The 12,479-nt window shown below is 38.4% G+C and overlaps 1 protein-coding gene across 1 annotated transcript; it reads right to left on the bottom strand.

The window, feature by feature from the left end:
* Positions 1-1,639: 1,639 nt before the first annotated feature.
* SNRPB2 (small nuclear ribonucleoprotein polypeptide B2) lies at positions 1,640-7,560 on the bottom strand. The gene is made up of 7 exons (XM_053458665.1): positions 7,470-7,560; positions 5,971-6,054; positions 4,881-5,053; positions 4,117-4,257; positions 3,676-3,729; positions 2,986-3,074; positions 1,640-2,207 (listed from the first exon to the last, which is right to left on the bottom strand). Exons 2-7 carry the CDS (start codon positions 6,032-6,034, stop codon positions 2,048-2,050), a joined length of 681 nt encoding a protein of 226 aa, XP_053314640.1. The 5' UTR covers positions 6,035-6,054; positions 7,470-7,560; the 3' UTR covers positions 1,640-2,047.
* Positions 7,561-12,479: the final 4,919 nt, after the last annotated feature.

The raw sequence follows: 12,479 nt of genomic DNA, 5'->3' as shown, positions 1-12,479 counted from the left end.
TTCATTTCGGTGCATCCCTATATAGATATATATATAGTACAGATAGATAGATAGATAGATACTAGGCCAGACACTAAAGTGGTAAGCCTACACCACATCAATGTTTGGCTTAGTATATAGTGATTGGGGTTATGCTGCATTATTGTCGATATCTGGCTCAATGTATAGTGATAGGTGTTATGCTGTACCACCGTCAGTGCATGCCTCAGTATATAGTGATAGATGTTCTGCTGTACCACTGTCAGTGTTTGCCTCAGTATATAATGATAGCAGTTATGCTGTACCACGTCAATGTTTGCAACAATATATAATGATAGCAGTTATGCTGTACCACCGCCAATGTTTGCCTCAGTATATAATGATAGCAGTTATGCTGTAACACCATCAATGTTTGCCTCAGTATATAGTGATAGCAGTTATGCTGTAACACCATCAATGTTTGCCTCAGTACATAGTGATAGCAGTTATGCTGTACCACCGTCAATGTTTGCCTCAGTATATAGTGATAGCAGTTATGCTGTACCACCGTCAATGTTTGGCTCACTATATAATGATAGCAGTTATGCTGTACCACCGTCAATGTTTGCCTCAGTATATAGTAATAGGTGTTATGTTGTACCACCGTCAATGTCTGCCTTAGTAAATAATAACAGTTATTCTGTACCCCTGTCAATGTTTGCCTAACGATAGAAGCTATGCAGTTATAAAATGTGTGTGGGGGGGGGGTTCCCACGTAAAGGATCCGCCCCAGGTGCCAAATACTCTAGGTACAGTTTTTCCCAATTTTTTTTAATCCTTTATGCGGCCTGGAGCCTCCGCTCGTGATTCGCTCATAATTTACTTATGCAGTGAGAATTTCACCTTCAAAAAAAATTACAGTAAGTAATACTGTTGTGTAACTAATACTACATTATCACACTATAATGTAGTGTTATTAACCATGAGCAAGCTGTACCAAAAATATAGAACAATTTAAATGTAACATTTGCAGAAGCATATTGTGCGCACAAAATTTTGGCTCTGGGAAAATTTTTGCACAAGAGAAATTTTCTGCGCACACCACCTAAGAAAAATTAGAGGGAACATTGATCATAGGATAGACAATGTGCGGGAGATCCTGCAAGCTAATGTTTTTCCATTTATCCGAAACCCTAACATCACACAAGATCCAAAGGAAGTGTGTTTTAAGTATAACAAGTCACCTTATTTCAGGGCAAATCAAAGATGTGTTGTGCCAAAGAAAGATAGCCACGGCTATTCATGAGAAACTTTGCTCGGCCGCTTTCAAAAAACATTGAAAGACATGGACCTTAAAGTCTAACGTTATGTCCAATCTTATTTTTGCTTTTACTTCTGCATCTAAATGCTATTTATAATGACGATAACTAGTATATTTGTAAAGAGGTCATTAAGGTGTCCTAAGTCCTAGTTATAGCAGCTAGAGACAACTCAAACTTGGTTGAGCGGAAGACAAACACAGATACAACTTAGTCATAAGCCGGATTTGTTCTAAACAAGGTGGGTTACTGTTACTGCAATAAGAGAAACCAGATGATGTTCCATACCATTTGACATCAGGTTAATGGTTTCCAGCCTGTTTGCCATTTGCATGATAGCTAGAGACAGCCAAAAGTCCCCAAACTTTAAAATCCTTTTTACTCCAAAATTATATGCAGAAATCATAACTTGTTTCATTATAGTAAAGTGTTTGCTTCTACTTCAAAAGAAAGTTATATCAACCAATGTAGAAATTAATATACATCGAAATATGCAACAAAGGTTAGCCACAGCAAAAGCAAAAGTGTTTAAAAAATAAAAAAGGTATTAGCAATGAATCATACAACTAATATTTTATGTACAGATAATGTCTGACAGGCTAACTAAAAACATTATTTAAAAATGTAACCAAAAAGAGTAGAAGAAAGAAAACATTTATTTATACAAAATTAAGTTCTCGGTAATAAAATCCAACAGGCAACACGTCTTAATTGAAGAATCTTCCAGAACAAAACGTATCATAAATAAGTCCAATAAGGTTCACTGTGTTCTACTTTTTAGCATATGTGATTTTCATGGCATGGGATGGTGTTATCTTAAATCCTTGAAGTGCATCCCGTGCAGCTCCTGCTTGAGTCTCATTTTCAAACTCTACAAAGGAAATGTCATGTCTTCCAGGTACTAACCGCACTTCCTTGAAGCCAGGAAACCTATAAGTAAGAAAAAGTGCAATTATATAGTAACATATTTGGCTCAGACATAATTAAAACAAACACTAAAGCTAACTTTCCCATTACAATGCCTATTTTACCCAATGCAATTAAGGACCATGCATCAGGATTCATGATTTCTAGAGCCCTAGTGGTCCAATTCACTTGCATAGTCCTTAACTAATTCCTTGCCCCCTCGGTGCCTTCCTCATGCAGTGTCTCCTCAGAAACATGACCACGTTTGTATATGGACTCACCTCTATAGATGTGAACAGACTACTATTAATATTAAATGCCCTGCATTAAACACTATTAAAAACTGCAAATATGCAGTGGATGAATGAATATGAAGGGACTTAGGTTTCACACCTTAGAACTGGAGATGTCACTGAAAATTTTACAATTTACAGTAAACACTAAGCATTGTGGGAAATATGTACAAATGTATCAAACTTCAGCTGTGATTCAGCCTGATGCATACTGAAAATACTTTTTACCTCCTCTATTCAACTATATCATGTAGCACCATCATATTCTCATATGGGTTATGAAAATCTTTATAATAAAATAAACAATACAATTGCAAATATAATAGGCATGTGGAAGAATTAAGTATGAATATTGAGTATTTTGACATGAAGAAATGTTCTCACGATATTTTTCCAAATGCTAAAATTGCATTCCACTGATAAACTTCCAACATTCCACCTTAAAACTTAAAATAAACCTATATAACATGTATTTAGAAGACTTGTTATGAAAAGTATGTAGCACTTACTGGTTGAACAACATTGAAAGCATCATCTCATTGGTTTCCTCAGGTAAATTATTAAGGAATAGGATGTAGTTTGGTGGGTTATCAGGAACCTAGAAAACAAATGTTTACAGATTACTTGTATCCAAGAAAGCCATCTCCTAATTTAGCCTTTATGAGGTTTAGAATATATATATTATAATTACAATTTAAGTTCAGATGCCCAAGGATCAATGTATACCTATTACGCTTACTACAGCAAGATTCTGCTCTAGAAGGGCCACAGAGCCACATCTAGAAAGAACCAGGGGTGCTTCATAAAAGGAAATGCAACGAAATAAAGTGTGAATTAAGAAAGACACATAACAGGCACTCCTATGCATGCGGCTCCCCACGTCAATGCCCAGAAGCAGTGGTCCACCTCCAGGAGCGTAGTTGGGCCCTTGCTTACTATTTTGGTCCTCTCAACTGTTTAGCTAGCAAGTCTGCCACAGGAAGGTTTTGCTCACCTGTGTCTAGGAAGACAGCTTTTTAACGGCACCTTGAATGCTCAGTTATTGGCAATACTTCAAGGACAATTTATCTACTTGTTCGCAATATTCAAATGTTTCACAAGGATCTAATTTATACACATTTTACTTTATACAAACACCTTTCCTAAAGCATACACATGTTATAGAGAGTAATTAACTTAACAGTCCAACTGAATGTTACCTGCAGGCTCTGTGTGGCTCCTGGAGAAGTATTATTTGCATTTGGTGTCTCTCCCTAAAAAAAAAAAAAAAAAAAAAAAAGCCAATGTCAAAAAGGAAGGTAATAAAAATTACAAGTGTTTAGAAATACAAATAGAATCGACAATGATTGTAAGTTTAAATATTGTACAAAAAGTAAACAATGCTGAGATGGTTACCAACTAGAGGTGCAGGATGGCAAACTGATTGGTCTCAACACTTCAATCAAAAGCAAAATACAAAACTATCCCTATGGAACCCAGCATGCAAGCTAGAAACATTTAACAATACACCCATCTCCAAAAATGAAGCTGAATAATAAACATCCAAGTTCCATACTCCTAATATCTACGCTGCCACTGACTCTCAATACGTCCTGCATACACAAACACCCATAATCGGAGATAACAGTATCACGCGTTACCAGTGCTGGCTTTTTATTTGCCGTGTTCGCTGCGGAATCTTGAGCCTTGTTCTTCTTCTTGTCTTTCTTCTTCTCCTTGTCTGCAAACGTACCACGCATCTTCGCTACTAGATCAGAGTCTGTCTTTGCATACTGGATACGCTGCAGGTAGAGCAAAAATATAATTTTATAAGATTATATTAACCATTGGTGTACTTCTACATTGATTAGATTTTTTTTTATAGGATTATACCTTTAAAGGTGGCTGTATGCTGTCGCACCAACAGTGCAATGGTTGTCAACACAAACCATTCAAAATCACTCATATCTGTGTTAGACAGTATAAGGTTCCCAGTGTTTTTGGGAAAGCATTTTTATATAACAAACGCACCGGCTGATAGAAAACTTTCCCAGTCTATGCATGTATTGTTATTCTGTTTGTGCATTAAAACATTATTTCAAACGTAGGGCAATATCCGTAAGCTGTGTCAGATCAATCTATGCTAACGCTAACCTGCTGTGAGATGCCTAGCTTAATACCAAAAATAGATGTATAAAAGAAAAATGATTCGCTTTGGTAAGCAAAACATCCTGCGTACACAACACCCTAAATTGTCCCACGTTGTAGAAAACAATACCTGAAAATACACACTGAGCTAAGTTCCTAATGAACTCATCTAGCAATATTTAATCAAATGGACATACCGTGTATACTATGTTTTCATAATAAATGGGTATTCCCATTTTTCTCATAAACACACGTGTCGTCTACGCAACACACTCACCATTGGCTTACTATAAAAAGGAAACCCTTGCAATTGACGCAGAGCATTTGTGGCCGAGCTAAGTTCCTTATATATTACAAAAGCTTGTCCTCTCATCTTCATAGTCTTCAAGGCTACGATGTCCATGACATGGCCAAATTGGGAAAACAGGGCATACAAAGATCTCTTCAGTTCTGCAAGAAAGATTAAAAAAAAAAAAGAAACCAATTACTGTCCGATGCAACATCAATTAAGGACAAGCATATGTTATCCAAGCGGTAAAAAACAGAATGGAGAAAAAAAAAAAGAATAGAAACCAACACCATTTAAAACCTAACTATTCAGAGAAGCAGATTATCCACCTTTATAATATCTTCAACCCGCATCCTAAAAGTAGTCAGTTATGGAAGCTGCAGGTACCCTGGGTAAATGTAATGTAATGTAATCTCGACAAACAAAAAAAAGTACAAGAAATACCAAGGTTATGAAGTGTTCTGCTATTATAGTTTAATAGACATGTTTTTTTGTCATATTTACTTTACATGCCAGAAAACTAAATACCATCTGAAGTCTTACACCTTGATAAATAAATTGATCTATAATCAAATGTTACTATAGGAGATAATTGGACTCTAGTAAGTGAACCATGAAAAAAAAAAATCAATCCCATCAGAAAGGAATGACTAAAAACCCAAGACTATTGTTAAAATCAAGTTCCAGGAGTTTTCAAGAAAAAGGGAAACATCAGTGAAAAGCTTTCCAGATCTGCTTCGGTGGAAACCGAACGTTTTTGGAGTCACTGAAAAAGCTTCTAGAAGGTTTTTACATGGAATAAAATCTACTAATGTATATCTTTTGAAGATTGTCCAGCGAATGCTTGGTTTTCATGGAACAGCACGTCTAACATACCTGCTACAAGAAAGTTGGGGACCTCTTGTGGTTGGAGGTTTGTAGTATTAGAGAAATGAGATATTTTCTTCTACTAATTCTTCCGTAGAAGAATCCCTTTGGAGTATTCTGTTTATTTTTGCACGCATTTTAGATGATTTCTAATAAAGGTATTTAGCATCCAATTGAACAGAGATTTTTATAGCACAAACATTCTTCTTACCTTCTTTCTTGACCTTATCACTTAGGTTGTTGATGTAAATTGTGTGATTTGGCCGAATGTCCATTGTGTTGATGTTTTATGGAACTGGGGAAAAATGAACAGGAGAGAATTAAACAATCGTCTAGAGAATCACACAGATCGTCAGAATGGACACAGAACAGAATATAAAGCAGAAAGGCAACAGATAATCCAATTGAAATAACAGCAGGGAAATTATATCTTCATTGATTCACAAAGTTGAAAACTCAAACAATATGCACTGTATATAAAAATTAGAAAACACATTTTTAATAAAATTATTTGTATACCAAATAAATTATCTAAAAACACTTCTGCAGATTACTATTTTCACCAAGTTTAAACGCCCTCGTTTCAGGATGAGGTGCTGAGCTGACCCTGTATAATGCATAACTTAATGAGTGAGACTGAAGTATTCGCACTGATTTAACAATACATTACACAGGGTCAGACAAGGCTTTCCTGCACGTTCACTGGGTTTGGCTCTTTTTACAGTAAAATGAAGTCAAGTTGAAGCATGACCCCTCCTGCAAACACTCTCCCCCTATAGTGAATGAACCCATGAGTATTTAAGTATAATCTTCTTAATTCATTTACCTACACATTATAGACAAGGAAATCAAGCAATCCATAGAACAAAAAATATTTCCCCCAAATTAAAGACACAAACCGCCTCGACGTACAGGTTTTAAATTGTAAAAATCAAATCACCAAACGCAAAGAGTTAGATATTCCCTGATTTTGATAAATACAACCGGCCATGGGCGAGCCAGTATTGCTTTCAATATCTTATCCATTGTTTGGCAAGCAACGCAAAATTAAAGCATTACTTATTGAAGGATATGGCTAGGAACAGCAGGGACATTAAATATCCTGAAATAATCCACTAATCATCCAAGAGAAGTCACTAAACACACTTATTCCACCCCACCTTGGGGGTAGATCCTCTAACAGACAGGACACAGAGGAATTCACGAATGGAATAAGTTACCCCTAGATCTAGAAAACCTGGAACTCTGCAGTTAGTTAATATACCCCTTAATAATATACTGTAATTACACCTTTAACTTATCTGGATGACTTGTAGATTTAAAAATCGGGTGATGGCGTAAATTTTAAGCTACAAAACACAACTTCCTATTAGAACACACAAAAGATTACCAATAAAGTAAGGAAGGAATGAATGGCTGACACGTGACTGTTAATTTAAGAATTCTCTGGTAGAATAAGATGCAAACCCTCACAAATTTTAACAACATAACCGGAAACGTTGGGATTGCAGACTTTATAATGGGTCCGCGCCGATTTTTGCACCGGCCTGTTCACTGATACAGGAGAAATAGTAACAAAGCTTGTAAACAGGACAGCAAACCTCAACACGGTGCTTAAGACAGGCGATAAAGCGTAAAGGCATTAAACACAGAATATTACCACATACGTGATATAATAAAGAAGCAAAGGAATAAAAACACTCATCTTACCGTACACACGAGTCTACTGGCGCTTTACGGCACAGGTACTGACGTCACACGCTGATTCTCAGCAGCCGTACGACCTAGGAGCGTATGTCTGCTCTAGTACGGTCAGATGACGGCGGTGTCGGCGGCGGCCATCTTACTTAAGGGCAAGATTACAGTTGCATACGACCCCCCCCCTCTACGGGGGCCGTTGTGGAACAAACTCAAATTGTACATTGCGAAAACCGAGTAACGTTCCATTTTAATGGTGGAACTGTGTAACATTATAGTAAAATAAGTCTAATATTAATATTATGACGTTGGATCTCCTACGTTCTCTTTGATAGGTGGTTTGTGAAAAAATGTCTGTGCCATTCAATATAGATTGAGATGAAATTTAAAGGAAGGAATGCAGGTCTCCCATGTTTCCATAGTTAGGATGTTTTAGCATATATAAGTGAAAATTGTTATGTAATGTGTCAATTGTTATGACAAATGTACGAAATGTACAGTGCTATATACTATGATGACGCTATATGAACACCTGGAAAGTCAGGGTTTTTGCCCCAATCTCAGGGTGAAGATCAAAGTCTCTTGGCTGACTTGTTCCTTTTTATACCCAGCTGGGATAATACCTAAAACCCCAAATTGGTGCTTTTTCTACTAGTATTCTATGTTTGATATCTCTGCTTGAAAGAGGTGATTCAAATGTATCTGTAAATAATGCCAAGTCAAGGTTTCTTTGAGGGCCAGTATCAGCCGTTTGGGTGACAGTATATTGCTATATGGCTTAGTCTGTTCATCTTCCTTTGAAGAGAGTGAGCCCCCTTTTGAACTTAGTAAGCCTCCTCGTGAACCAAGACGAGGGTTCACATGATGATCCTGTCAGTGTGCAAACAAGCTCACACGTAGAGAACCTCACAACCCAAGACAGAAAGCCTCCTCATCACCTCCTCATCAACCTAGATACCAACAAGACGAGACTGTTCATGCGATCACGCTGTCAGAGCTGAATGTGGAAATTAGTTCACCCTCAACCTCTAACTAATGTGAAAACAATGGAGAGAACCGTTATTATTTATGTATTATCATTTATTTTATTCAAGAAACTCTTTAAGCCATTGAAATGCAAGGCAACATCCATCTGAATTTGCAAGGTACACACCTGTGAAGACCTGGGATTTGAACATCGGAGTCCAACCGATCTTCCCCTGTGTTTCCCGTCCGTCTCCCCTGTCTCCGTCTGTCTCCCCTGCCCATTAGTATACCATGAGTTGCTATGGTCAAAATAGCACTTGTTAAAAAATTGCACCATAATTCATTTTTATATATAGCGACAATTTTGTTTTTTAGGGCATCAGAATCCTTTATACCCCACACATGCTGGATCAGTTGCAGTGTTTCACGATTCACAACATGTCATTAAAACCATTCTACTGAAAATACAAACCAAATACTTTTAGGGAAAAAGTTTAAGAAAAACCCTTGGGCTTAGGGTTTACTTTAAAAACAAAACAAATGAAAAACATTTCATTTTTTTATTTGCAGGGATTTCAACTTTTTTTTTTGTAAATCAAAATATATTGAAGATTTATCAAAAAAGCAAAGGGAACAAGAGGACCAAAAGGAACATTTCTAATAATACCTGCAGGTACAAGCATCTCATAAAAATATAAAAAGACAATGCAGATTGCAGTGTGTGTATAATATGCACATCCATACAGAATGAATACGAGGGCAAAACATCCACGTGTGAAAGTAAAGCATAAACATTGCCGCAGATTGCACCTTAGAAGTACCCAAGTTAGGGACGCCCTCACAGAGTGAGAGTCAACCACCCAGGGGACCTGCGTAGCAAAAAAAACTGTACCTGCCAGAGCATTGAGGGGAAAGAGGAAGAAGGGGAGGAGAGAACGTAAGTGAAGAAAGAAAAAAAGAGGGGAGGAGAAGAGGACAGAGAGTTAAAAGAAAACAAGAAAGTGATCTAGGATCCCACCTTTAGCGGAGCTCACTTTCTGAAGGGGTGAATTGGGTCCAGATTAGCCAGGTTGCCACATAGGACTCCTACTTACGGGGATCTGGATCCTCACCCTGCTGTTTGCCCGCAGCAGGGCTAAATAAAAAAAGAAAAATTGTCCTTTTATCCAAGAAACAAATATTCTATTTTATGTGTGCCGAAAGCACTTGTACTTGTACTTTTCAAGACTGTCTTTCCACTGAACCAGTAACTTTTTGTTCTGAAATAAAACACCCCAGTCTTTTTACTTTTCTTGAAATAATTACCTTTTAGAAAAAATAGGGTTTGTTATTAAATTATGTAATTAATATACTTAAATGAGCTGGAATTAATTAATTTGTAACTACTTGACATTTGTGGTGAATTAGTTATAGACGCAATAAATGTAATATAATATTCTGTTTTATGAACCATGTGCAAGCTTAGCGGTGGCTCCATATGATTATCAACATGTCTAAATGGCAAATCGTGTCTAACATGGCTGATGAAGGGATATTATTGAAAGGAATATTTTAATTAATGGAATTAAAGGTGGATATGTAGTGATTCATTAATTTTACCATCTTGCTACCCATTGACACTTATCTTTTAAAGAGCACGTCTGAACACATTATTTCAGTGCTCCTGTTAGCAAGGATATTAGTCACAAAGTACAATATAACTGTCATCGTATTCCAATCTTTATTGTTCTATAAACCACTTTCATTATTATAAAACAGTGTGGTGCTACAAGAGGCCTGAAGGATGAATATTGTCCTAGATCAATTTTTTGGCCATCAAATACCATGGTATTGCAATTGGCTTTTTTTTTGTTACATATAATAGAAACATAGGATTTGATGGAATTTATCACTTAATCACTTTAACTGCCCTTAGTCTTCCCTATTCATTTTTATAATGCAAACCATTCACCATTTTAGTAGTCTGAACCCTCTGCAAATGTTAACAAGGTCAGGCACACACCTATGCACAGTTCTGCAACCATCTGTATGGAACAAGAATACATAGGAACCCTCCACCCTCAATTTAAGTCCAATGCATAATCAAGCTCATTTTGTATTTGAAAGTATGCACATTTTATAGGAATGAAGAGAATGAAAGGTCCTCCCGCTCCATTCTTCTCTTTCAATGGATGCTAAACCCCAAACATGCAAACTGAGCACACATCCACAGTAGCTGCATACTTACTATATATATATAAAAAACCCTTCTCACCCTTTTGGGTTGTATGTGTCTTCTTCTATCCCGGGTCCTCTACCAGAGGCCTTGGAGTTTGAGGGTTCTGCGCAGTATCTTAGCTGTTCCTAGCACTGCACTCTTCTGTGTTCAAAGTGTTCAGATGTCATTCCTGGAATCTGTTGGAGCCACTCTCCCAGCTTCTCATACGCCTTCTTCCTGATGTTACGGTCACTTGGCACCGCTACATCTACCACAACCACTGTTCACTGGTCCTTGTCTACCACCACAATGTCAGGTTGATTGGCCAGCACCTGGTTGTCTTTCTGGATCTGGAAGTCCCACAGGATCTTAGACATGCTATTCAGCACAACCTTCTGTGGAATCTCCCATTTAGGCTTGGGAGGGTTTAGCCCATAACCTGTGCAGATGTTCCTGTACACAATGCCAGCTACTAGGTTGTGCTGTTCAGTGTACGCTGTTACTGCCAGTATGTGTTCGACTGTCTGAGAAGCCTCTCTACATAGCCTGCACCTTGGGTCCTGCCCTTTATGGATCTGATGCTTAGTGCCTGCTCTTGTGCTGCCATTATCAGTGCCTCAGTGCTGTCTTTGAGTCCAGCCCTGTCCAGCCACTGGTAGGACTTCCCAATGTCAGCCACCTCAGCTATTTGTGGATTGGCTTCTGATGCAAGGAGACCCACAGACATATAGATAGCAGGCCCAGACTGGGACAAAAAATAGGCCCGGGCATTTAAGCCTGAACAGCCCATTTTTATTTATTTATTGTTAAAGTCCACCCTTTATGTACCATCTTTGCATTTACTCACTCATTCACACAAATCATTAACACATTCATTAATGCAGTCTCACAAATCATTCAAGCAATTCATCCACACATGAATTCATTGTCATATGCATTCACACAATTCATCCACACATTTATTCATTCATTCTCATACGCATTCACACTACCCCCTCTCCCCATCTTATCTGCCCCTTCTGACTATGTTCCCCCTTTTCACTATGTACCCCCTTCCCCACTTCTTAATATGTACCCCCTCTCCCCATTTCTCACTATCTAACCCCTCTCTGTCCCTTCTCACTGCACCTCCCTCCCTCACCCTACTTACCTTGTTGCTGGAGCAAGCAGCAACTGCGACCGGGCCCACGGCAGTGCCGGATTGACTTAGGGGCTGATGGAGCTGCAGCTCCAGGCCCCTACCTTAAAATAGGCCCAGTCAGGACCAGACTGACTGGGCCGGGAAGTCCCCACCAGGACCGGCCTTAGGGGTCTGTGGCCGCACAGGGCTTAAATTAAAACATCGGGGTTTTTTTAAAAACTTTATTTAACATCCTCCATGTTAAATAAAGTTAACAAAAACTTTATTTAACATGGAGGATGTTAAATAAAGTAAAAAAAATAAAATAAATACCCCCGATGTTTTAATTTAAACCCTGCGCGGACGCACACCCGTAAGGCCGGTCCTGGTGGGGGATTCCCGGCCCTTAGAGTGGCGGACCTGGTCGCAGTTGCGGCGGGCTTAAGAGGCAGGTGCCCCTTATGCCCTGCGTTAATGCGGCTGTAGAGGCCGCATAGGGCCAGTCAGTCTGGTCCTGACTGGGCCTATTTTAAGGTAGGGGCCTGGAGCGGCAGCTCCATCAGCCCCTAAGTCAACCCGGCCCTGCCGCGGCCCGGCCCACCGGGCATTTGCCCGATGGCCAGTCCGGGCCTGATAGATAGATAGATACATACATACATACATACATACATATTAAAGGCATTCTTGCATTTCATTTATGTTAATTAAAATGAAACTATTAATTAATAATAGATAGATA

This window comes from Spea bombifrons, chromosome 3 (assembly GCF_027358695.1).
Source record: "Spea bombifrons isolate aSpeBom1 chromosome 3, aSpeBom1.2.pri, whole genome shotgun sequence".
Classification (NCBI taxonomy): Eukaryota; Metazoa; Chordata; class Amphibia; order Anura; family Pelobatidae; genus Spea; species Spea bombifrons.
The sequence above is the reverse complement of the archived record's forward strand: the minus strand, read 5'-3'. Positions and strand labels throughout refer to the sequence as shown.

Excerpts from the sequence above, each read along its gene's own strand:
- SNRPB2 (XM_053458665.1), bottom strand. The coding sequence starts at position 6,034 with ATGGACATTCGGCCAAATCACACAATTTACATCAACAACCTAAGTGAT. Across the intron at positions 5,054-5,970 it reads TGATAAGGTCAAGAAAGAAG|AACTGAAGAGATCTTTGTAT; the intron begins GTAAGAAGAATG and ends TCTTTCTTGCAG. Across the intron at positions 4,258-4,880 it reads CTTTTTATAGTAAGCCAATG|CGTATCCAGTATGCAAAGAC; the intron begins GTGAGTGTGTTG and ends CTCTACCTGCAG.